Here is a 27,030-nt window from a genome sequence, read left to right as displayed (position 1 = left end):
AATTCAATAGTTTTCAATGTTAGCGCTCAGGATTTGGGTTATTATATTAAGATTGATATTTGCGTTAGTATTGGATTTAACTTGAAATAAAAGCTGCAATGATTGCAAGAATATCACATTAAATTTGGGTTTTATGTGAGGTAGAAATTGATATATTTCGAATAACAGAATTTTAAATATATTTTAATGTCGAAGTTAAGATCTTACACGGCGAGAAAAGCGAATCGTTGACTTTTGGTACCATAGTATTTAAACATACTGTGAAATGATTACCGTGAAATGATTAATTTTATATATGCTTATGGGATATTTATGTACACACCCAAACGTGTATTATGTGTGTATGTATGTATATATGTATGTATGTATGTATGTGTGTGTGTGTGTGTGTGTGTGTGTGTGTGTGTCTGTCCTTGTTTCTGTGAATATGAAATCAGTTACACAATAATATGATTTGGTGGATTAATAGACATATCTGCTAGAAACGATCAACATGTAGTTTCGTGGGCCCTCCAGTGAATTGCGGCACTTCTGTCAAGTTTCTGCAACTAAAACCTGACATGACCTATGCATTCTGAGTCAATTTGGTTGAGGGAATACACACACACACCACACACACACACACACACACATACATACACAAACACACACACACACACATGCACGCTCGCAAGCACGTATGTATATATATGTACACATATATTCCGCCGAGGTCGACTTTGTCTTTCATCCTTTCGGGGTCGATAAATTAAGTACCAGTTACGCACTGGGATTGATGTAATCGACTTAATTCCTTTGTCTGTCTTTGTTTGTCTCCTCTATGTTTAGCCCCTTGTGGGCAATAAAGAAATAATATATATGTACACACGTATTTTTGTATGTATATGTGTGTCTGTGTTATGTGCGTTTGAGAGTGGGCAATTATTGTCCCTAACCAGCTTTGGTTCATTTCGTGGGTTGGTAGACTAATTATCGTAATTAAAAGAAGTAATGGGTCTGATCTGATTAACAAAACCTTTCCAAACGACAAGTTGCGCGGTTGCAGTTCTGTGGTTGAAGCAAGGTAAAGGATATGATAACATATACACGTATAGACATTCACACACATATCGGTATGTGTGTGTATGTGTATGTTCGTATGTGTGTGCATTTGTATCTACGTTAACATATATATGCGTGTATATATATATATATATATATGTATATATATGTATATATGTATATATGCATAAAAAAATATATATCCGCTGCATTGGAAATCTGCAATGGGTCCATAAATACCGTCTCGGCTATAACCTTGGAGCCACAGTGATCCGTTACAGCACTTACCTAGCGTATTCAATGGTTTAGATCACCGATGAACTAACCCCCCCACACACACACTTTGTATATATATGTATATATATATATATAAATATCGCGATGATAGATCGGTAGCCACTACACACATTTTTTCTCTCCTTGTTTCTTTGTGTGTTCCTTTCTGTGGAAGAGCGTATGCTCGAAAAGTAAAAGACTTTTTCAATTCCCGAGCGTTATAATAATACATCTGTTTGTTTTCTACACCACCTGTCTGTTCGTCGTCTTTGTTTTTTTTCGTGAATTCTTCATATATATACGGGTATATAAGTATGGGTATATTCAGTATGTGTTTACGAAGCAGCAAGTATCATCTCGCCATAAATACCATTCGTGCACTTGTGTACAGAAAATTGTTTAAAATAATGTATATACCATTATACACATACGCACAAACACGCCTACACAAGCAACTCATACACATACACACACAGGCGGATATTTGGTAAATTTAATATAGTCATGCTACAAAGAGTAACCCCTATACGATAAAACCAATCAAATGTGTATAGATCTTATTATTCTCTTCGCCCAGAGAAAAATCGAGAAATTACCCAAACTTGATATGTTTCATAAATAGTCGTCCACTCTTCAGATTAAAAGTCAATTCCCTTAACCCGTCTACGTTAATAAGCATATCGTCCACTAATCGGAGATTTTACTATATACTTTATAAATACTTTTATGCACAAACAGCGTGTATTAGAAAATTTCTGTTAAATCTAAGTTAGACTGCATATTTTAATTTATATCTTATTAAATAATTACGAATAAATTTCATTTTCTTCTTTGCTACCAATGACTCGAAAGTTCCTTTTAGAGATTAGGCGACTTATGTCAGTCAGTGACGATCTTCCGCAGACAAAATGGAGAACCATTACAACATGTGTTTGTTACCAGTTTTTTTTTTTTGTATATCCTAGAGGATAATTGCTTCTGGTGGTGCTCAGAGTAGGAGAAATCTGGACTTAGCAATTTTACCGTCATAATCAGATGCTCTTCCTCTATAACTGATATACCCGTGTCCTTTTAGCAATATACGACTATACGAAACAAAAACCACAGTTTTCTAGTTTTCTACAGTATATCCATGTTAAGTAAGATATACAGAATACCATATAAATAAATGAATGAATTATTATATAGCGTATATGTGTGTGTATATATACGTGTGTGTGTATCTGAATGTGTGAGTATATATATATATCGGATACACTTATTTATGTGTGAGTGTATGTGTGCGTATTCATATGCGTTTGTAACAAGAGGGAGGCTGCCGACACCGATTACTGAAGGTTGATGTTCTATGAGTGTTCATGCTCATGAACTATGAAATAATTGATATTTTACATTCGTAAGCGTTAGGCTCAATTGAAACAAAAGAATTTATAGTAGTTTCCATAAAACATTTGAAAACTGTAACCCGACAAACAATATGATTAGATTTGGTTTTACTATCTGCCTTCAAAGCAAAATGGAATATTAATCTTCGTATGAAACGTCAATGTTACATATTTACAGACAAATACGAACACGTCAGAATGAATTCATTGATGAGATATAATTACTTTCATAATATAAATAAATTATTAATATTTTTCAGAAGCCTTATATTTCTAGTTTGCTTTCGTTGCAAAACCAAAGAAAATTTATGTACTATGGGTACGTGTAGTGTTTCGTTTTGGTTTTGTGTTTTCTGTTTTATTTTCAGTAATTTATGTAATAACATCAGTGCCAAGTAATGCTATTTTCTGCACATTGTGTAAGTCTCATTATATTCTATGTATTTATTTGCATATTCTATATCATTATAGGCATCTATTACGGTAGGGATTCTTCTGCTGGTATACATGATTTGTGGCTATCTCTATTTCCAGACCTTTATATTTAGTTAATTTCCACAATTCATTTAGGAATACAATATCATCTCTGTGAGACTGACAATTTTGATTCACACGAACCTTGATTTTGTTAAGTATCCTATCAATCTTCATTAACCGGATATTTAATAATATCCGGTCAATGAAACTTAATTACTCTGTGCAAGAGGGCTAACATATTCTCTAAAAATTTTTTTAGCGAATATATGATATATACCATAATTTTTCCTGCATATATTTCTACCTTAGTTACATGCATGCATTCATTTTTTGTTATGTCGCACGTTCGGATGCCTCTCTACTCGACTCCGATCTGTTCTACTCCCTGACGTCTAGACCTCTCCTACTATATCTACGTATTGAGCTAGTCTACTTCATTGTCTGGGGGCGTCGACACAACATTTTTACTAACGTTGCTGCTTTGAAATCGGCGTTATTATTTGTCATTTAACGAGTAACTATTAGTTTAAGTTTTCTATTTTGAATCCTGTTATTGTCAATTTATAAATTTCTATTCTAATATCTTCTCTTTTATAAAATTGTCCTTTAGCATGGATTTTATTTAGTATCGATAAACCATTTTTGTATGTTAGTTATTCATGCTCATTGCTTGGGATTTGAAGTAGATCTATATCAGTAAATCTGAGTTACTACGCAACTACTTTTGTAATTACTAAGGATGTTTTATACATTGTTTCGTTTAGTCGTGTAGTGTTGATGCTTGGATCTGTTTTCTTAGAGACTTCGATGACAGGATCACATTATTGTATTGTTGCTGCTAGTTCGTCCTTGCAATTTATCGTTGGGTGTCGCTGTTATTGCTTCACACTAAAATACTCAATAGGTTTTAATTTTTAACTAATGCCCACATTTAGATTGATTTCTCTTTAAGTATAATTACCATCCTTAGAATTGTTTTCATTCTTGCATCTCATTTCTATTATATTTAAAAATTCACGCCAGTTTCTGCTTCTGTTATTTCGCTCGTGTTAGATTTATCCTTTCAATGCGACTTATTAATATTTATATTTTCTTGGTTCGTTTCTTTAATCGTAATTTCTGTTTTTTCAACGTATCTTCCTTTTAGGGATTCTATTGTGAGGCTGTTATCTTTCTCCTTTACAGCTAAGAATATCAATTAGTTAGTCCTTTGGGACCTAGTGTTTCTTTCAAATTATTTCCTCTTGATGTCTTAATTTCGTTTGCTGAGCAGAGTGTTGCTGCAAAATGGGTATGCAGTATCTCAACGTATTCATGTTGTTTCTACATTTGATTTTTCTGACTTATTCACCACAGATCAAAAGTAAATCTCGGCGATTTATTTATAGTATTATTTTCTCTTTGTTACAATTGGAGTCAAACTGAATTTTTTATGACGTTCTATTCTTCGTACATTTGCATCAAATTCAACATGTAAGTTCTCAATTTAAACTTCAGTCGAATGCAATGATACGATGTTTATTTGAAATGTGATGCGTTAGTATATAGACGAGCGTTATAATACATTGCCAAACACTATGCATAACATTAATTATATAAAAGAAAGCTTTTCACGGTTTCTCAAATAAAGCAATGGGCAATTATCTTTAAACAAGTCGTGACAATCTTTCATTGGTTTCGCTCTTATATAATCGTTTTAAATAAAGGTTTTCGGAGTAGTCAAGAAATACTTTGACATGTCCAAATTATTATAATTATAAATTATCCTATGTCAGGTCTGTAATACAAATTAATTAGTGAATTTGAATCTAGTATTGTACGAGACTGAAGAGTATTTGCCAAGCACAAAGTGTTTCTGTTGTTGACAGAATCCAAATTCTTTACATTCATTCCAACAAATAGAAGCCCTCTAAATTAGTTTGATGCAAATTATAGTTTTTATTGTCTTATACAAATTGTTTTCTGCCCTGTTTTCCTCATACACAGTCTAAAGAATGGTTTCTGATATTGGCAATAGGCCATAAGGTTAAAACTAATAGTCATTAAACAGTTATAGAATTTACGTCTAATGTATGTGTATTCTTGTTTAATGGACGATAATTTGTTTCTAGAATAGACAAAATTAATTGAAAAACTATTAGGAGGAAAAAAACCATGTGATCATCCTCCTTATGTAGACCTGTTAATAATTTATATTCAAATTTAGGTTTGTTAATATTAAAAACGTGTGGTTTTAATCATTAGTGTTATGTATTCATGTTGTAAAGAGAGTTATTTATTTTCAAACTTTGCCAACAACTCTAACCAATTTAGCAGTTAATAGCTCGTGAAGCAGGTGAAAATACGTGTTTATTAGAGAAACTTAAAATCACTACATGAAAACAAAAATAGTGAAGTGTATGTATATATATGTATGTATGTATATATCTGTTTGCTTATTAGAAATCCTTTAATAGTATGAAGTTGCTGTATAATGGTTCCATGGTTCATTAAATTTAGTAGAAAATAAAATAAAAAAATAAAAACTGACTGAATAAAAAACTAAATATATAGGACTACTCTGCATCTAATATACATGCTCGGAATATATATTTCCTTACTTTGATGTTATGGTTTAAAACTTTAGAGCAATCAATTTAATGCTGAGTACATTGCCAGACACATTGCTACGTAAAGAGACGGTCCATGAATTATTTCGTCTATAATATTTCTTACATTGGTAAAAACGACAAGAAAATTGAAGGAGTGAGAAATTGTTTTTTTGTTTTTATTGATTGCGGTGAGATTAAAGCTTTTGAGTGAATCCAGTTATATTTGAACTCAAAACGATTATTTAGTGTATCTATATAAGTACAACATCATTATTACGTCCTTATTTGTAAACGTTTCCTAATATTTACGTTTCTTAAGTATTTTTTAGCTGATGGGAGCTATAAAGATATAGAATCCACAGTCGTAACTGAAATACATCGCATATTAAAAAAATACAGGCAAACACAAAAACGTTCAAATGCTTTGTAATCGATATCATTCTCTCGTGCATAGAGCTTTGGGTATACACTTCAGCGAGTGAAACAAAATCAACAAAGATAGTAATGCTTTTGAGAACTGTATAAAATAATACGGGCCAAAGTCAGAGTCATTGCACAATTGATCAGCATTTCAAAAATAGCAGCCAAAACTCTATCAAATCAGACACTGCTGCATGATTGAGATATATTTCTTTCTTTATAAATTATGTTTAACTAAACATAATCAGACCCCTCGGCCACGGCTGGAATGTATTTGGATCTTATAGTTTTGCATGCAGTTAGAGCTGATTTAAGGCACAAGATAAGGAGAAGCAACAACATACATGAACTGTGACTGAACCAGTAATATATATTTTAATGTAGAAAGGCGGCGAGCTGGCAGAAACGTTAGCGCGCCGGGCGAAATGTGTAGCCGTATTTTGTCTGCCGTTACATTCTGAGTTCAAATTCCGCCGAGGTTGACTTTGCCTTTCATCCTTTCGGGGTCGATAAATTAAGTACCAGTTACGCACTGGGGTCGATATAATCGATTTAATCCGTTTGTCTGTCCTTGTTTGTCCCCTCTGTGTTTAGCCCCTTGTGGGTAGTAAAGAAATAAGTATTTCGTCTGCCGCTACGTTCTGAGTTCAAATTCCGCCGAGGTTGACTTTGCCTTTCATTCTTTCGGGGTCGATAAATTAAGTACCAGTTGCGCACTGGGGTCGATGTAATCGATTTAATCCGTTTTTCTTGCCTTGTTTGTCCCCTCTTTGTTTAGCTCCTTGTGGGTAGTAAAGAAATAGATATTTTAATGCAGAATGAACAAAGAATGGCCACTACTTAAAACGAAGTAGAATATATTTTTGGAGGAAACATTTAATGAAAGAAACAAATTAAGCAAATTTGATACTTTAATTACATTACTTCAAACAGAAAAGGTACTCAACTATAGCATATTCAATTTTTCTGTGCTTTAAATATTAAATATCCCTTTAAAGTATTTGCTTAACTTATTAATTAAAAAGTAAGATTCAATTAATATTTAGATGAACTTTTTAAAACAATATTAGTTTGGTATTGAGTTATGCAATCAATATTAATTATCGGGAGCGTTGGGCGATCTAGAGAAAGAAAAAAAACTAATCGATTCTGCGACACGATTTAGATACTCATTTAAGTTTCTTGAGGAATATACTTGGAAGACCAAGATTTCTATAACATTGCTTTTCCTTTTCTGTAAAGTCGAAATATTTTCTGCCCCGTGTAAAGGTTGTTTTATATTTAAGAAATACACAATATAAATCGATATATAAAAAAAAACGCCGCCCTTTTCAAACCTACCCAAGCTCATAGGCCCGATTTCCCGGTTTCTGTGGCGTATGTGCCCCCCCCCCCCCGCCCCAGCTGGGTGGGACGCCAATCCATCGCAGCGTTACTCAAGAAACAGGAAGAGAAAGTGAGAGAAAGTTGTGACGAAGGAGTACAACAGGGGTCGCCACCACCCCCTGCCGGAGCCTTGTGCAGATTTTAGGTGTTTTCGCTCAATAAACACACACAACGCCCGGTCTGGGAATCGAAACCGCGATCCTCCGACCGCGAGTCTGCTGCCCTAATCACTGGGCCATTGCGCTCCAAATCGATATATACTGGGTTTAAAATAAATATAAGTAGCGGAGGTAACAAACGAGAGAAACTATAAGGATATAATCAAGAATAAAAGGTTAAAATAGTTTGTACTGTTTGAGGGGAAATCGAAATATATTTTGGAGGGTCTTTATAAATATGGAAACAATATTTTCGAGAACAGGGGAAAGGGGAAGTAAATTTTGAAGGACATATTTGGGGTAATAATTAAGAAAAGATGAAGGTCGTTCAAGGTGGTAATAAGTGAGAGAAGAAATCATTAAGGAATTTATTATAACGACTTCGTATTTTTCAAAAACGGCTTAAATCAATCTAGTTTAGATTTTATGAAAGCTATCTCAACTGGAGTTGATGAGGATACTCATATAAAAGTAAGGTTCGAATTTTACATCTACAACGCATGATGGTCAAATGCAGCTTGTAGTTTCTGGAGATGAATGCTATCATTATTATTAATATGACAAGTAGTAACGAATTATATATCTATCTATCTATATATATATATATATATATATATATATATATGAGCGTGGGCTACTAACCCCAAGATTCTGAGTTCGATTCTAGGCAGTGAACTGAATAATAATAATAATAATAATAATAATAATAATAATGATGATAATAACGACAACAACATCGAAACATACCTTAGGAATGAGAAACTATGTTCGAAATTTTCCTAAGACACCTGATGAAGGCTAGAGGGTATATCAGCCGAAACCTTGTGTTAACAACAAACAAGATGAGGACAAATATCGTCAAATGTAAATAATGTAAATAATGGAAATAGAGTAAGTTTTCTACTTTTTCTTCTCGTCCATTCATCCTACATACACACACAAAGAATGTGACTTTTCCAAATATGATGGGTTCTATGATTGGATTCGGAAACCAATAAACGGAACAAATTTTTAACTTTGTCTCCATGCTTGCGAGAAAAATTATCCTTTCTCATTTTCGCACAAGGCCAGCAATTGTCAGCGGAAAGTTTACTTATAGCATCCACTCCAGTACTTCACTGATACTTTATTTTACCGTCCCCGAAATGATAAAAAAGTGAACTTGATTATGATAGTATTTGAGCTCAGAACAGAAGGAGCCGCAAGAAGTGCCGCTAATAATTGTCACCATGAAAATTCTGCACATGATATCAGTAGAATACCGTCCTTACTGAATCGGCAGCTTATTTCAATTAGCATTTTATAACGATCACGGTATTATATATGTTAAGTTGATTATTGTCTTCAATGCAGATAGTACGCATCCCAAATTATTTGCTTTTAGCATATTATGATATTTTATGATACGCTCTAATGTATAAACACAAAGATCAAAACTAAAGAATAAAACTCACACAGCATTGTATATTTGTAGAATTCTCATTAAATGCAACAGTTTTGGAATGTTCTCATTAACATTGATTGATAAATATCTCCTTTTTAGTTTGAAAAGAAATCGCTATACTTGACAACTCAGTGACGCCATAATTATGAATATCATAATATAATAATATGTGTGTGTAAGAGCGAGAGTGCATTTGTGTGTGTGTCTGTGTGTGTCTGTGTATGTTTGTGTGTGTGTGTAAGAAAATCTAGTAATAATTTGGTTACTTATGAGATCCTTATTAACTATGTATATTAACCATTTTCTTACTGTTAGTTGTTGTTTAGAGAAATTTGACATGTCGTGATCTTGTATATCATTGTTCAAAAATATCACAACTGTGTTTGGCCCTTATTTAGTGGCATGTTTAGGACTAAATTATTCACTCTACACTTCCTTATTTCAGTCACTAGGGGTACAGTATTTAAGCAAATTTAGCTGATTTTATCCCAGTTCCTTTCATCGTTTTACGATAACTTTAAATTCGTAAATAAATTACTCCTATTGAGAGACAGAAAAATTTTAGACATTAAAAAGAAGAGACACTTTTTCTGTATATCACATATATATAGTTTTATATTTTCTCTCTCTCTCTCTCTCTCTCAAACACACATACACACAGATACACTGACATACATATACATTACACATGAACGCATACACACACACGCACACACACTCATATGAACATTCATATATACATCTAGTGTATATATATTTCTTGTTAACATTTGTATGTCTTATAGTACAAGGTTGTTCCGAAAGTAATACATATGTTGACATAACTTTTTCATTGACTGACATAAGTCCCTTAGAATGCACACGTTAGTAAGTTTCCCATTCCTCTAAACGAAAATACTAGAAAACACAGTTTCTATTGCCAACAATGCTTTGGTGCCATCGTTAAACCCAAATCCCGTATCCTCTTTAAAAACGTTCATTCGTGCACTGTCGTGCCCAAATTCACGTTGTCCGTATCATCAAGATGTTCTTTCTGAAAACTTGTCCCGCATGTGAACATCTGTGGTAACCAGATCTTTCTTGAACGATGAAAGGAGAAACAATGACTGGCCTTCTTTGCCGTTCCTGATTTGTTGCCAAAAATATTGTCAGGGTGAATATGGATCATTTTCAAGTTCTTAATTCGTTTTGTTTTCTCGTAATAGTTTCACCAAGCTTCTTGGCTGTTTCATTATTTCGCTCGCTAGTCACTGTGAAGCCACGTTCTAGAAAGTCAAGGAGAATTACACTCTCCTTGGCCTCCGAAACGGTCGTCATGAGTTTCTATGCCGAATGTTGACTCGTAATTTTCTTAGGATTTTGAGAAGAGGCATGACACCGTTTCGTGAATTGAACCTTTATTTCTGGATCATAAAGATACGACCAATTTCCATCCTCTGCCCCAAGATCGGTAAAAGTGTATCTTCATTAGTTTCAAACGCTTCCATCTAGTCAAATAGACATCAACCTTTCCACCCAACAAATCGGGTGTCAGCTTCTAACGTGCTCACTTTACACACGCTTTTCCAATGTATTCTATCGTCATATAATGCACTGAGCTCATCGTTCAGCTGTTCAACAATCGCACGGATTTCATCTCGTCTCTCCGTGAAAATGAATTAGTCAACTCACGAATGATTCATGTCAATGTTTGCAGTTGATTATTTCCTATTGTCTAGTTTTACTTCGTGGAAGCGCAATGGCCCAGTGGTTAGGGAAGCGGACTCGCGGTCATAGGATCGCGGTTTCGATTCCCAGACCGGGCGTTGCGAGTGTTTATTGAGCGAAAACACCTAAAAAAAGCTCCACGAGGCTCCGGCAGGGGATGGTGGTGATCCCTGCTGTACTCTTTCACCACAACTTTCTCTCACTCTTACTTCCTGTTTCTGTTGTACCTGTATTTCAAGGGGCCGGCCTTGTCACTCTATGTGTCACGCTGAATATCCCCGAGAACTACGTTACGGGTGCACGTGTCTGTGGAGTGCTCAGCCACTTACACGTTAATTTCACGAGCAGGCTGTTCCGTTGATTCGGATCAACCGGAACCCTCATCGTCGTAACCGACGGAGTGCTTCTAAAAAAAAGTTTTACTTCAGTGATGATTACAACGTTTCTAAACATCTTTATACATTTGTTTACATTACTTTTGTCAAAGGTGTTGTACCGTGAATAAACTGTAACTTTCTGTAGATGTCGGAGGGCCTGAATTCATATCAATCACGACAAGTTGTTTCTTCAGGGAACCCATTATTTGCGTGTAATGAAAAGCAGGACGAAGAATTACTCTACCAACACGTACAATTTGAAAGGCGGTGAACTGGCAGAATCGTTAGAACTTCGTTCAAAATGCTTTGCAGCATTTCGTCAGTCTTTACATTCTAAGTTCAAACTCCGCCGAGGTCGACTTTGCCTTTTATCCTTTCGGGGTCGATAAAATAAGAACCAGTTGAACACCAAAAACCTGCTGGACTTGTGCCAAAATTTGAAACCAACACGTACAATTTGAAATAGATATAAAACTGTTTCACCCGATTTTGCATTACGTTCGGGACGACCTTTGTACTTTAAAGCTTCACTCAGTGAATTTACTAAATATTTTCGATTTACCCTTTCAAATTTTCTTGTAGCGCCCACTCTGGCAAAATTTGTGTATGACTACTAATTGTATATTCTAACTGGTAAATAATAACAATCATATCCTTATAGAGTATACTTAATTCTACGTTTCTATGTAATATAATTTACTTGTGAGTTCAGAATATGAAGAATGTAGTTTATATGTGCTGTGAAACGCGTGACAAAATTTAATGTGCTTAGAAGTCAAAGACGAGTGACAGCTGTCTTAAAGATTTGATAAATCTGTCATTTAACTTTTCAGTGCTGCCGGGGAATAAAAATGTTGTCTATGTTAAAATTTTTCTACTTGAAGTGACGTGTTTCTTATAAAAGAAAATAAGGCGTTCAACAACATTAGCCATTTATTTTTTTTCCGATGGTCAGTCGATATACTGTAGATTTTATCAATAATTTATGGTAACTACTTAAAATAGAGTGTATTTTGGGTAAGACAAGGATTAAAGTTTAATAAATCCAAACAAATTTGAAGTTTATCTTCTATTTTCTTGAAGTATACAATTGAAATCTTTGAACATAAATTAGGTTAGCTTCCAAGATATTTCTTTTGACGCTTATTCACATTTGGTGGTAAAGGAATGGTATAGGAATGCCTATCATATTCAACCTCAACGTATCGTGGCAAAGATAAGATCCACAATTTTGATTTTAAAATTCTGATTAATGTATGACAATAGGAATTTCATTTAATATTATTAAAGGGATAATAGATAAAACCACATTCTTTGCAAGAAAAACAAATTCAGTTTCAAGAGAGCAGAATATTTTGAAAGAAAATCAAATTTGTGTAAAGAAATAATAAAGTCCAATAATATATTCTGTTGAGCAAAATCTATTCCTAATTTATTTTATTAAGGCGTAGGAGTGGTATGTGGTAAGTAGCTTGCTTACCAACCACATGGTTCCGGGTTCATTGCCACTGTGTGGCAAATTGGGCAAGTGTCTTCTACTATAGCCTCGGGTCGACCAAATCCTTGTGAGTGGATTTGGTAGACGGAAACTGAAAGAAGCCCGTCGTATATATATATATATGTGTGTGTCTGTGTTTGTCCCCCCCCCCAACATCGCTTGACAACCGATACTGGTGTGTTTACGCTCCCGTCACATAGTGGTTCGGCAAAAGGGATCGATAGAATAACTACTAGGCTTCCAAAGAATAAGTCCTGGGGTCGATTTGCTCGACTAAAGGCGATGGTCCAGCATGACCACAGTCAAATGACTGAAACAAGTAAAAGAGAAAAGTAAATGGGTTATATATTTTTGATATCCTTGATTGTGTGTTACTGGTGTCATCATTGGATTGTAGCTGCTGTAGTGATGCTTTCAAGGATTTTATTTGATTTTTATAAACCCAGTATATAGGACGGTACATGATTATTGATTCCGTAAAGGACACATGGCAATGCCTGTGAGCGTTCAAAGAAATAACAGAGGCAGAACGAAATTACATGAAGTATTTTGTCGATGGACTGCTTCAGCCATCTCTAGTCATTACACACACACATGTACACACATACACATACAAGCATGCATTCAAACATACATTCACGCATACACACACAGACACGTACACACTCCCCCCCCCGGACACACATATGCATAGACACACAAGCACTCACACGCAAACGCGCGCACACACACACACATGAAGCTTGTGAACAGTTCCGTCTACCAAACTTTTCACCTGATTTTGTCCATGGCTTTCATAGAAGCTATGTGTGCTACATAGTAATATAGAACCCGGAATCCAGTGTTCGCGAAATGGCTCCTTCGGCACATAGTGATGTCTGCACCCATTGTAAAAATAAACGTGTTGAAGGGAAATTATCTAAATTGTGTTCCCAATTCTAAGTTAGGAACCCAAAAATGTGAAATTAACTGATCGTAGTTAGATTCGAACCGACCAAAATTATTTCGAAGAGATATTAATCTTTATGTTTCGTGTAGTGAATTCTTGAAATATGTTTACAAAACTTTTAAAAATCATTGCTAATGCCTTGTATCGAGTGAGAATCTGTGAATATTAGCAATGGAAATTCATCTTTACTGTGAGAATTTATAGTTTATATACAAACTATGAAGTACACAGTTTGTATATAAAGTACAAATTATCGCAATAAGGATGAGGTTTCATTGCTAATATCCAATATTGGATCGTTTCGGTTTGAACGGCAGTTTTTTCTAGCGGTGTCATATGAAATTGTCACCCATAATTATGACCCTAGCATCGATCTATTGCATTTCAATCTGTTTTAGGGTTAGGGTTAGTTAGGGTTAGTTAGGGTTAGGAGTGAGGGGAAGGGTATATTTTTTTCTTCAGAAATGTAAATAAACCCAATCTGTTTCTTAAACGAGGGACATATTCATACGGCACAGAATGATTTTTAGCTCAATAGACGTCACTGATTGGTTGAACTTGCAGAAATTGAAGAAAAACAACAACAAATATCTTACAAACTATAGAATTTTCTTATTAAAGCCAAGAGAAAAAGATGTTTTATAAACACATTCTACCAGTATACGAAGTTTAAAATTTTTTTAGTTACCTAGAAATTATGTTAAAAACTGCCGTTCAAACCGAAAAGATCCCCAATATTAATCAAAGTGCATTCGAAAGCCTATCTTGATAAGATGGTAAAGATTTCGTGTATAACAACAATTGGCTGGTGAGAGAAGAATAATTTATTCTTGATCTGTTATATTAAAGAACACGTAATTAATTTTCTGCATGGATTACAATCGCTGTGAAAAGTGAATGCATACCGAAAGGAAACCTTGCATCTAATTTAATAATTTGTCGACCTGATTTTAAAATATCTGCAGCAGTAATAAATTCATTTGTATTGGATTTTAGTACTGATCATTTCTAGCACACTCTTGGAATTCAATGATAGACAGAAGGTAAAAGCGTAGTCACTGTAACAACACTGCTTCACACGATTTATTAGTATTATCTGAATACGTATTTTTTCTTTAGTATCAATACATTATACTGGATATTTACTGGATAATTTAGAACAATTTGCATGATTGATTACTATATTGTCTGTAATAGTATGTCAGAAAATTTGATTGATAGACTTAATATCTCTCCTAGTTTAACCCCTACTTCTTGAGCGATGGATTCTATTTCCTTCTTCCCCTATCAATATCGGATGTCCTTGAAATGGAATATAGGTCATACAGATCTACTGCCTCAACAGATTAAGAAAAAACTACAGGAGTAAAACAATCCAGTTTATTTGTTTTATTTCTTGAAGTAAAAATATAATTTTCTATTTTGTTTCTCTACATTTTATATGCCCAGTGGTTAGGGCAGCGGATTCGGGGTTTCGATTCCCAGACCGGGCGTTGTGTGTGTTTATTGAGCGAAAACACCTAAAAGCTCCACGAGGCTCCGAAAGGGGGTGGTGGCAACCCCTGTTGTACTCTTTCGTCACAACTTTCTATCATTCTCTCTTCCTGCTTCTCGAATAACGCTGCGATGGACTGGCGTCCCGTCCAGCTGGGGGGGGGGCACATACACCACAGAAACCGGGAAGCCGGGCCCATGAGCCTGGCTAGGCTTGAAAAGGGCGAAAAAAATCATTTTATATTATTGGTTAAGTGGTTATTCTAGGATTTTATAAGCTTTACATTTTATATTTTATTACTTGGATATACTACCGGTTAGACATTTACCGGTTAGAAATCAATCGCACACAAGGCAAAATTCAATAAAATATTCTAAGATATGCATAGCTGCATGGTAACAGTATATTTTGCATATTTAATTACTATGATTGCCAGCATGTTTCAGCTATTGGAGATCCTAATATTGACAAAATGCATTCAAATATCGAACAAATATATGGAAATAGCAATTTATTTCTTGTTTTCATTAGGTAGTTTTTAAAACAATATTTGAACAAATATCGTCTTAATTTTATTACCTATTGGGAATACGATACATAATTATGTTACTCAATTAAGTGGGTGGCAATCTAATATACATATATATGCATATATATATATAAGAATTTTTTTGTGTAATAAGATAAAAACCAAGGCTGTGTAGATATTAGAGCATTTATAGATAGAAGATCTTACAGCTGTTTCTAGGATATTTATTAAAGATATCCCTTCATCGGAGACGGTGTGAGAGGATAGTTAAATCATAGTTAGTTTAGATGTGATACTAAATAGAGAGTGAAGTGGAGGAAAGAAAATAGATGTAAGATATGTATGGGCATTGAAGTTGGAAATGCATTTTATAGGCATAATGGTATATATTCAATATTCCAATATCCTATGAGTAAAGTCCAAAAGTCCAACAGAGTTTAATATGAGTCCTTCCAAATACAGAGTTTATAAGCAATGTAAGATTCCCTTATGAGTGAGATCCAGCAGATTTTTAAACCTGGTCATTCCCAGTAGAGAATTTATATACAGTGTTGCAGAGTTGCAGTGTTGTATGTATGTACATGCATACATACATATATACCAACATGCATATATAAGGACAAAAATAAAGTTATCTGGTATATATGTACGTTTGTTTGTATGTGTGTGAGTATTTGTGTATCTCTATACCTGATGACTATTTTTTTCTTTTAGAATTTTTAATCAAAAAGTATATGTTATATGGCATCTAAATAAATTCACCTGTCACGTTCATTTGCCTTTTTTCAGTTTACGAAACGTTTCTACTCTATTTGTGCACCTGAGTATGATTAAACTAAATTTTGTTCTTCAAACCCACATCAGTAAATTATGTAACATTTTATTGTAACATTTGTAATGCCATCATTTCCATAAGGAGATAATAGTTTCGTAAGGGCTCAGCACTTATCAATGTCATTTTCGACAAAAGGCCTTTTGTATCTTAAGGAAATAAATATCAAATTTTGACAGAAACTGCACGCCCAACTGCTGGTGCTTTTCTATTCATTACTCTGTTATTTTGTCATTCAACGATGTTTTTGCTACGCTCGGCAGTCTATATAAAAGATGGCAGGTGTGATACTACAGAACAGAACAAGCTTACGTTACAAGTTAAAACGAACGTAATTTAAAGTAGTTTAAAATCTTAGGGGAATACGAGAGGTATTCAACTCCAAATCTAGTAGGAGTTTGAAGACACAAAGGCATTTCAAAAGCTTAACGTAATTTACGTTTGAGAGGAATTAAATCGAATCTGCTATGTTTAACTTCCTTTATTCCTGAAGTATCGTATTGAACTGCTATTATTTAAAATGTTAGAGCCACGTCTCTGGTGTCTCTGCTATAGTTATATCAAGGTTGCGCGTAAAGCAAACCTTAGATAGAAAGATATTCAATGTGTTGTTGAAAGGCGGCGAGCTGGCAGAAACGTTAGCACGCCGGGCGAAATGCTTAGCGGTATTTCGTCTGCGTTACGTTGTGAGTTCAAATTCCGCCGAGGTCGACTTTGCCTTTCATCCTTTCGGGGTCGATTAAATAAATACCAGTTACGCACTGGGGTCGATAGAATCGACTTAATCCGTTTGTCTGTCCTTGTTTGTCTCTTCTGTGTTTAGTCCCTTGTGGGTAGTAAAGAAATAGGTATTTCCTCTGCCGCTATGTTCTGAGTTCAAATTCCGCCGACGTCGACTTTACCTTTCATCCTTTCGGGGTCGATAAATTAAGTACCAGTCACGCACTGGGGTCATTGTAATCGACTAAATTCGTTTGTCTGTCCTTGTTTGTCCTCTCTATGTTTAGCCCCTTGTGAGTAGTAAAGAAATAGATATTCAGTTTGTTCTTGATGTATATCTTATAGTAGTCAAGCTTTAAATAAAACTTGTCTTAGTTTCTAAAGTTTCTTCTTTTATAATTAGTGTTGCTGATATTTTGTAATAGCTGAACAATCATTAGCAAGCATTATTTTAGTAAGAAAAAACATTCATGAAGTTATATTTAAGTTCAATTCTCAGTGTCTTTCTGTATAAATGCAAGGAAAAAATAGCGGAAACGTAATGAGACCTGAAACTAAAATGAAGCTATTAATTTTCAAAGATTTACGATTTATGAAAAAGAAAAAGCAGAATTCGTACGTTTATTTTAAGATGTACACCATGTTTTACTTACCATTTGTATTACTCCGTTAAATAAATTTTATTTATATATTTTTGCTTTAAATTTTAAACTTGATTAATTTTATTGTGCCTAGAAATACTTTATGCCTAACACTAGTTTCCTTAATTAAATGTGATTATGGATGATTTATCCTTAAAACACAGCGCTTTCACGCTTTTACACATACATACATGATATTTCACTTTTATAAAATGTTTGTCTGGTCTTAGTAGATTCTGGCAGTTTTTAAAAATTATAGCAATACCATAGCGTATGGAAAACTATGTGGGTTTGGTAAAACAATCACTTGGTGGTAATTGGTTCCAGCTCCAAAGAAGAAAGGGAGATAATCTCAGGTTTCAAGAATTTTTCAAGCCCGTCGTATATATGTATATGTATATATATATGCGTGTGGCGTTTGTGTGTCTGCGTTTGTTTCCGACCCCCGCCCAACATCACTTGACAACCGATGCTGGTGTGTTTACGTCCCCGTAACTTAGCGGTTCGGCAAAAGAGACCGATAGAATAAGTACAGGGCTTACAAAGAATAAGTCCTGGGGTCGATTTGCTCGACTAAAAGGCGGTGCTCCAGCATGGCCGCAGTCAAATGACTGAAACAAGAAAAAACAAAAAAATCTATCGATATGTGTGTTTGTGTATATATAAAATGAAAATTTACAAAAAAAAAACAAACAAAAAAAATAAACAAAAGACGAAGACGGGTGTGTACACAACAAACAGATGTATTAGTTTAACGCTTGGGAAGTGAGAAAGTATTTTACGTTAATGATAGAAAAACGTATATAGCTAAATATTTAGTACCACATGAAATATATCGTACATAGCGTAAAAGTTTGATTGATCATCATTGTAGCATTGATATACGATATGAACCGAAATAGTTTTGATCAGAAATGTACATGATATTATAGAAAGTGTTAAAATTATCAGAATGTTACGAAGTATTTTATAATGAAAACGCAACCAAAACCACATCATTCGATTATCCTCAGGAATAATATTATAATTTTAACTTTGACTTTTTTCGCTATTTTCTGAAGAAATGAAGTAATGTTGTGTTAATTTTCGTTTACTTATTAGGTTTAGGGAATTTTTGAAATGCGCGCAATGTCACATTTTCTGAGTATTCTTTAGTAGAGGTCATTGTTAATTAGGGAAAAGCGGAAAAGCTAAGTAATATATCTTAAGGATATCATAATTACTGTTTAATACAACCGTAATTGCTCCAATGCACTTGCACAAATGAGGATATATATATGTGTATATGTATGTATGTATATATATATATATAAATGTATGTATATATATATATGTAGGTATGTCTGAATATACACACAGAGAAGCATAAAATTCTATACACATATATACTTATATATATGTGTGTGTGTATATATTTATATATATACATACATATATATGTATGTATATGTATGCACGTAGTTACACACATATATGTATGTATATATATATATATATATATATATACTCAGATAATTTTGTCTACTTAGACATCCACTCACGTTCATGTAGGTTTGAGGAAACAGTCTGTCTATGCATATGTGTGTTAATGTGCTTGAAAGACTGTGTTTGGTTTTGTGTGTGTGTATGACTGCGTGAAAGTACGACGTGAAGTTGCAAGTAATAAATGGCCAATATTGGTCATGCATCGCGATATGTGTGTGTTTGTGTGCACGTGTTTATGTGTGTGTGTGTGTGTGTGTGTATCACTTGGAATATGCAGCATTCAGAAAGTGGCTATGTATATTAATACATAGACGTATGAAAATACCGGCGCCTTCGTGATTATTCGTGCCTTGTTAAGTATGCACTAATAAGCTTAAAGAAGAACCTGTTAGATAGTAAAGCAGAAAAGGACACAGGGTGACATTAAACGAGATGACATGTGGGAGAATGGAAGAGCGAGATATGGGGGTAGCAGAAGCGCCTATGAGAAACGAAAATTTACGCAGGTTTTTTTGTGTGAGTGCGTTTGCAGACAGGTTGAAAGAAGATGATAGATCGAAAGATAGAAATATTGGGGAAGTGAGAAGAGAATGAGGAAGAAGGAGGAATGCAACGAAAGCATAGTGGGAAGGGAACACGAGAGGTAGCCAGAACACACACAGTACCGCGCTGCTTACCTCACTCGCAATTAAACTAAAGAAATATATGAATAGTATTACAATAAATAAAAGAGAATATAATGGAAAATAACCAAAGTAAATGGATATGTGCTAAGAAAGGATGAGTGAGGCTGAGACAGAGAGGGAATGGAAGGGAGAATAAAGGAAAAAGCAGTAAAAGGTGAGGATTAAGTTCAACCACAACAAGGTCTGTGATTCTCTTAATTGAGATGCTAAATGCTAGAACAAGAAATGACACGAGAGAACTCGTAAGAGAAAAAAAAAATACATATAAAGGATGGGAATATATTACTTTGAAGGAAGAGAAAATTTATGTCAATGTATGAGAATGACAAAATATAATATAACAAAGTACAACAGTTTTCCAGAAAGTCAAACAGGAGACGCCATTACATAAGATTGTTGTTGACCTGCAACTCTAACATTTGATTGAAAGAGGTATTACGAAGATAAATGTTTTAGGATATCAAAGAGGATTTACTCAGGGAAATAGTGTGTGAGCGTTATGTTTGCCGTCTATTATATTACTAAATGCAATAATGTGTTACCATTTCTTTCCGGTATCTAATGAAGTAATTAACGTATAATTTCCAATTACTTGATACTCTGGCAGGGAAGAAGAATATGGAATGAAAGGAAGAGAGCTTAGACTTTCATCTTACTTTGAAATATCACTACATTATGTGCGCAATGTAATATAAAAATGCATAAATAGACAATGGTTCTTCTTTAGACGCTCACGCAAAAGCATGCACACGCATGCGCAGATACACACAAACATATAGGAAGAATTACTGATATGTATCTCTTTTACCTTATTACTTGTTTCAGTCATGTGACTGTGGCCATGCTGGAGCACCGCCTTTAGTCGAACAAATCGACCCTCAGGACTATTGGTCTCTTTTACCGAACCGCTAAGTTACGGGGACGTAAACACACCAACATCGGTTATCAAGCGATATTGGGGGGACAAACACAGACACACAAACATACACAAACGCACACACACACATATAAATATATATACGACGGGCTTCTTTCAGTTTCTTGCCGAAAGTGCCACACAGTGGGACTGAACCCGGAACCATGTGGTTTGTAAGCAAGTTACTTACCATACAGCCTCTCCTAGGCCTGTATGTGAAATAAAGAAAATTTACATGTCTGCTCGTGTATATGGCTAAGGATGAGCACATAGGCTTGCAAGTTTTTGCACATCAGTGTAAACTGAGACACATTTTCTTCTACGTGCACATGTGTCTATGAGTTTCTGTTTCTGTTTGTGTGTATGTTGTATTGTCAGTATGTTGTTTTGTGCTTTGTTGTGCTTGTGCGCGGTGTGCGTGTGTGTGCGTGCCTGTGTGTCGATGGGAAAAATCGGAAACCGGTTGTTTTTACCCCAATTATCTCTTCGGAGATTAGGAGTTGTTAGACACCATAGTCTTAACATTAATGTCATTAATTTGGCAGTTTGGGTGTTGGCATATAGCAGGAACTGACGTCTTCATGACGCCATAGGTTCTTACACCTCATTTCTGTTGTTATGTGTTTCCCAGAGACCTTCGGGTGAAAGGGGGGCTTCGAAGATTTAGCAAGAAAATAACTTGCGCAATTAAACTATTTTCTCTGATTATATGGAATAACCTTCTTGTATGCCAACATTCCCTAAATACATTTACTTACAATTATTGCGTTTGGTGAGAAAACTCTTCTATGAGTAACAGTGAAAATTACTATGATGATGATGTGACGCTGAAACAACTGACGTTACAAATGATAATACACAAAATTCGTTGTACATCACCAACAAACCCTGCTGCTTCTGCCTAAGCTTAGAATTAATAGCCTGTGTAATCAATACAGTGTTGAACTAGTTCTAAGTTATGTATTTAGGACTGCAGTTTAATATCAATAGAATTTCTATAACTTTATCATATTAATATCGTCACGTTAATGATAGTCTTGTAAAAAAAATATAATTGTTTCAATTAAAATTAAGCCAGTTATAAAGTAATGATTACACAAAGGGCAAGAAACGTAAAACATTACACATTCTGTCGAGTTGTCATCCTCTCTAATTTATTTTTGATGATAAATTTCTGATTCTTAAATTATATGCTTATAATTTTCAAATAGTGTTTTTGTCTATGTTGTTAGACGGTTACTTACTTTCAAATTTTTCATTTCAAGTAAAACAAAATATTAACTAGAAATTTCTATACAAAAGCTTGTCAGCTAAATATGAACACACTCCAATAAAACAGGAAGAATTCATTGAAATTCCATGAATAGACGGTAATGGTAAGATTCTCTCAATTACGTGATTGCTAGAAAAGTGACACAGAAATGGTTTTATTTTAATTATAACTTCATCTGTTGGGATAAAAAGTAAATAATCTGCAACACAGATTTTCTATTACTAATGATTCAAAACTAGATATTTTATAAAGAACATAATGAAACTTTCATATGGTGTCTAGACATTCTTTGACGCTCTGCTTCGTTGCTATCACAGGTATGGAAATGTTAGCTCATCCGGGTTCGACTAACGGTTACGTCATTTCCAGATATCACCCACATATGTGTGGAGGACCGAGCTACGTCAAGCATCAACACCGCAGCAGGACACATCATGTGGAACCAGATTCCAGTAAGGTGAGAATCAATAATACCGCTACATCTACTCTATATTTCTACTGTTTGTTTTCTGTAATTATTATATTAAGGTGACCTACATGGGAAATTCTGAACTGGCAAAATTGTTAGCGCAACGCAGAAAATTCTGAGTAGCATTTCCTCTCGAACTTTGGGTTCTGATTTCGAATGACACCGAGGTTGACTTTGCCGTTCATTCTTCGGGGTCGATAAAATAAGCTTCTGTTGCGTACTTGGGTAGGTGTATTCAACTAGGCTCTTTCCCTAAAATTTCTGGCATGGTGCCTATAGCACAAATGTTTATTATTAACATTATTGAGTGAAAGAGCAGTGCATGCCTTCAAAGTGACACTGGGGTAAAAATATACAAAGCCCAGTATACCCATCATGACTACCCGTCTGATAGAGTACACCAGGCACATGCATCACAACCATATGTGCGCGACATGATGATCTCATTTCAAGATAAACAGCACACGACCTTGCAGGTGGGGCCCAGTTAGAATTTTCTTCTGGTCGAGTAGCCCACACCGCTCAAAAGGTCCCTGAATAAGGGCTGTTTAAAGATGATGAACAAGATACTCATGTTTCCAGAGGTGAATTATTCAAACCCCAAAGAATCCCTCTCAACACATGGCTATAATGCTCCCCCACTACTTCTGCTCGTGATCAGAGATGCAAATATCGTCAGCCACTAAGTGACATGCTCATCAGGTTATGGTCAAGCAACTGACAAACAAATCTGTGGTATTGAGCAGAATATTTGCTATAGCCCATCTTTTATACCAAGACAAAACAATGTACATGATAAAACTTCCAATCAGTTAAGATCGGGAGACATAAGAGCCACTGCCCCGTACTACATCTGGGTATTTATTATTATTATTACTATTATTGTTTTTGTTGTTGTTGTTATTATTATTATTGGTATTATTATTATTATTATTATTATTATTATTATTATTATTATTATTATTGTTTGACTTTTCCTTTGTATTTGTACAAGTTGGCTCCAGGCCTCACGCAAAGATCTCAAGAGACAAGTTAGAAGTTCATGTTGGTGTTATGCCTAGAGTGTTGTATATTTGGTTTTTGCACAGAGTATTCTTCTAGAGAATATTTAAGAAAACATAAGAAAATTATGGGTTTGTTTTAAAATTTGAGATTACATAGACAGTATTTTACGTAGGATATGGACAGTTCCCATGAGCACTATCATTTGAATTTTGGAGTTTCCTGGTATCTGAGATAGTAAACAATCAGCCCCTTTTGCTATCATTCCCAGGGCACCTATGGCAACATGTATTGTTTTAGTCTTGAGGTTCCACATTTTGCAAATTTCTATTTCAAGAGATCTTTATACTTGTTATTGTTGTTGTTATTATATTATTATTATTATTATTATTATTATTATTATTATTATTATTATTATTATCATCATTACCCTATGTCAATGCCAGTAGAACGCAAGTTAACGATTACTTTGCGGCAATTAGTTACGTCCTTTTACGTTGTGAATTCAATGGCTATTAAGTTTGACTCTACATTTCATCCTTCAGAATTCTATGAAATAAAGCACCAGTGAAGAATTAGAAACGATGTTAAGTGAAAGTGTGGCCTTGTGCTTGTATATCTTTCTTCAAATTATGAAAGCATATAAATAAATGAAAGAAAACAATAGTTGTAGAGTTAGAATCACTACAGCACCAGATAAAATCCTTTCTGGTATTCTAGTTGTCTCATTTTCAATTACAATTCGAATTTCATAAAGGTTTACTTTGTTTTTCTTACTTTTGTTTTCGGAGCAATCTTCGCTGTCTCGAAAAGTAAAACGTTCTCTGCTTGCACCTTAGTGTGACCTCTTAGTTATTATTAAAAATCGTAGAGTCATATAGAACGCCCTAATCATCAGTTCATTTATGGTGTGTACGTGAAATATATAAAATAACATTACTATGTTATGTGTTAGTTAGTTAGTTAATTTTTGGCTCAAAAAGCAAAAAGCAAGGCCATGTAGGGGGACATGGAGTTATTTACAGGGTGGTGTTCATGTAAAGAGTTCAGGCCACTTGAGGTCAAGGGAGACTTTGAACAAAGCGGTCGTCGGCATCTTCACCATCTCGTCTGGCAGCTTGTTCCACGGATCCGCAACCCGGACGGAGAAAGCCACTTTCCTTCGATTGAGATGAAATCGTCGCAGAAAGAGCTTTTCGGAATGACCTCGCAGCCGACGCTCTGGAGCAGGAGTGAAGAACAGCTCTTTCGAGAGGTTACACTTTCCGCTTATGATGTTGTGAGCGAGAATGAGATCACCACGGCGGCGGCGTTTTTCTAGAGAATAAAGGACGAGCGTCTTCAGCCTTTCTTATATGTATTATAATACTTGGCATTTTAGGTTTATTCACCAAAGAGGCAAGAGAACCCAGCAGCCTATTATAGAGGTGTATGTCAAAAATACATTTATGTATTTAGAGGTAGATTACAGCTGTGGCAAAGATCAGAAAATGTATCTCTTCAATTGTTACATATCAACATTTGATTGACTAAATTCGAGGAAACAAATTTCGTGGATATTGACGAAGTAGAGTATTCTCCAAAAGAGACGTGCCATTTAACACTCGATGGGTTGGACACTAAATGGAAACATTAATTAGAATTGCAATAGTTTATATCACCACAGTTATCACTGTTTTTGCCTTTCTCTTAATCTGTCCCTCACTGTATATTTTCACACAAAAACATGTATACATCAATATATATATATATATATACATGTACACATACACATACACACGCGTACATATGTATGCACACATATATATATATAAGAAGTTTGAAAACACTACTATATAAGATAAATTTTAATTTTCTGAGAGATTTTACATGTTTCGTTTCTTCTTGAAAAAAACGAACCTTATCAAAAAAATATTTTCTTTTATTACACTTAACTTTTAAAATATATATTTTTGGTAAGGTTTGCTTTTTGAGGAACCGAAACATGTAAAATCTCTCAGAAAAATAAAGATTTATCTTATATAGTGGCGTTTTCAACCTTCTTTTATATATATATATATATATATATATATATATATATATATATATATATAGATCAATAAATGGTGGGGTTGTGTTGACCGCACGTGGAGAAATGATAAGTAAGGAAAAATTTTTTTTTAAATGCAGAATGCTCAAATGAAAGAAAATTTTAATAAAATGAGAAATTGATAAAATATATAAATATATATTTATATATTTTATCAATTTCTCATTTTATTAAAATTTTCTTTCATTTGAGCATTCTGCATTTTTAAAAAATTTTTCCTTACTTATATATATATATATATATATATATATATATATATATATATATATATATATATATATCTTCCTTATAAATTCAGTGGGCTGTAGCAATGCTGAGATACAACCTAGGAGGGTTTAGTCGAACAAACTGAACCCCGATACTTATTATTCTTTTACAATCTGGTACTTAATTTTTATCTTGGGTTTCTTTTTTTTTTTTGCCGAACCACCGATAATTAATGCGGACGTAAAGGTAGAAAGCAACCTTGGTTATCAAAAGTTGCGGGGAACATACCCAAACATAAAGACAGGCATAGGCATATACATGCACTCACACACACACACAACACACACACACACACACAGACACACAAACACACACACACAAACACATACACACACTATTATATATTGGGAAAAATGTTTCGAAGTGTTTTATACTGAAGAGTTCTGCTTAAGATATTTTGATATTTTCACTTATATATATTTCACGATAGTATCCCTATTGCTACTGCGCATATATGCGCATATACATATGTGTGTGCGTGTATGTGTGTGTGTGTGTGCATCTGTGTGTGTGTATATGTGTGTGTGTTTACACAAGTGCGTATACAATATGCACAGATGATTTGTTTATAGTGATTAAATATTTGTGATCATTCAATCCATCAAATCGACATTTGTATAAGTGGATGGCGTACCAAGCTCATGAAGTGTTTTGTTCAAGTATACAATACACCACCCGGTCTTGGAATTGAACCCACGAGCTCACAAACTTGAGTGCAGCACACTTACCACTACGCTACGCACCCTCACTCATACGGAGTTAATACGTTTCAGTTCCACTGCGTGGCTCCTTCAGAAATTGTCTTCTACTATATCCTCGGACCGACAAAAGCCTTGTGAGTGGATTTGGTAGACAGAAACTGAAAGAGGCCCGCCTCATATATGCATTGGTATATATCTATGTGTTTGTCCTTGTGT

At 34.5% G+C, this 27,030-nt stretch overlaps 1 protein-coding gene across 3 annotated transcripts in view; it reads left to right on the top strand.

The window, feature by feature from the left end:
• Positions 1–27,030, top strand: part of LOC115216876 (peroxisome proliferator-activated receptor delta-like) — a 131,126-nt gene that overhangs the window by 20,111 nt on the left and 83,985 nt on the right. For all 3 annotated transcript variants that reach the window (XM_036507788.1, XM_036507785.1, XM_029786423.2), the window contains one exon: positions 22,604–22,743. In XM_036507788.1, coding sequence (XP_036363681.1) covers positions 22,604–22,743 — 140 coding nt within the window. The remainder of the gene's footprint in view (positions 1–22,603; positions 22,744–27,030) is intronic.

Source organism: Octopus sinensis, linkage group LG1 (assembly GCF_006345805.1).
Source record: "Octopus sinensis linkage group LG1, ASM634580v1, whole genome shotgun sequence".
Lineage (NCBI taxonomy): Eukaryota > Metazoa > Mollusca > Cephalopoda > Octopoda > Octopodidae > Octopus > Octopus sinensis.
The sequence above is the reverse complement of the archived record's forward strand: the minus strand, read 5'-3'. Positions and strand labels throughout refer to the sequence as shown.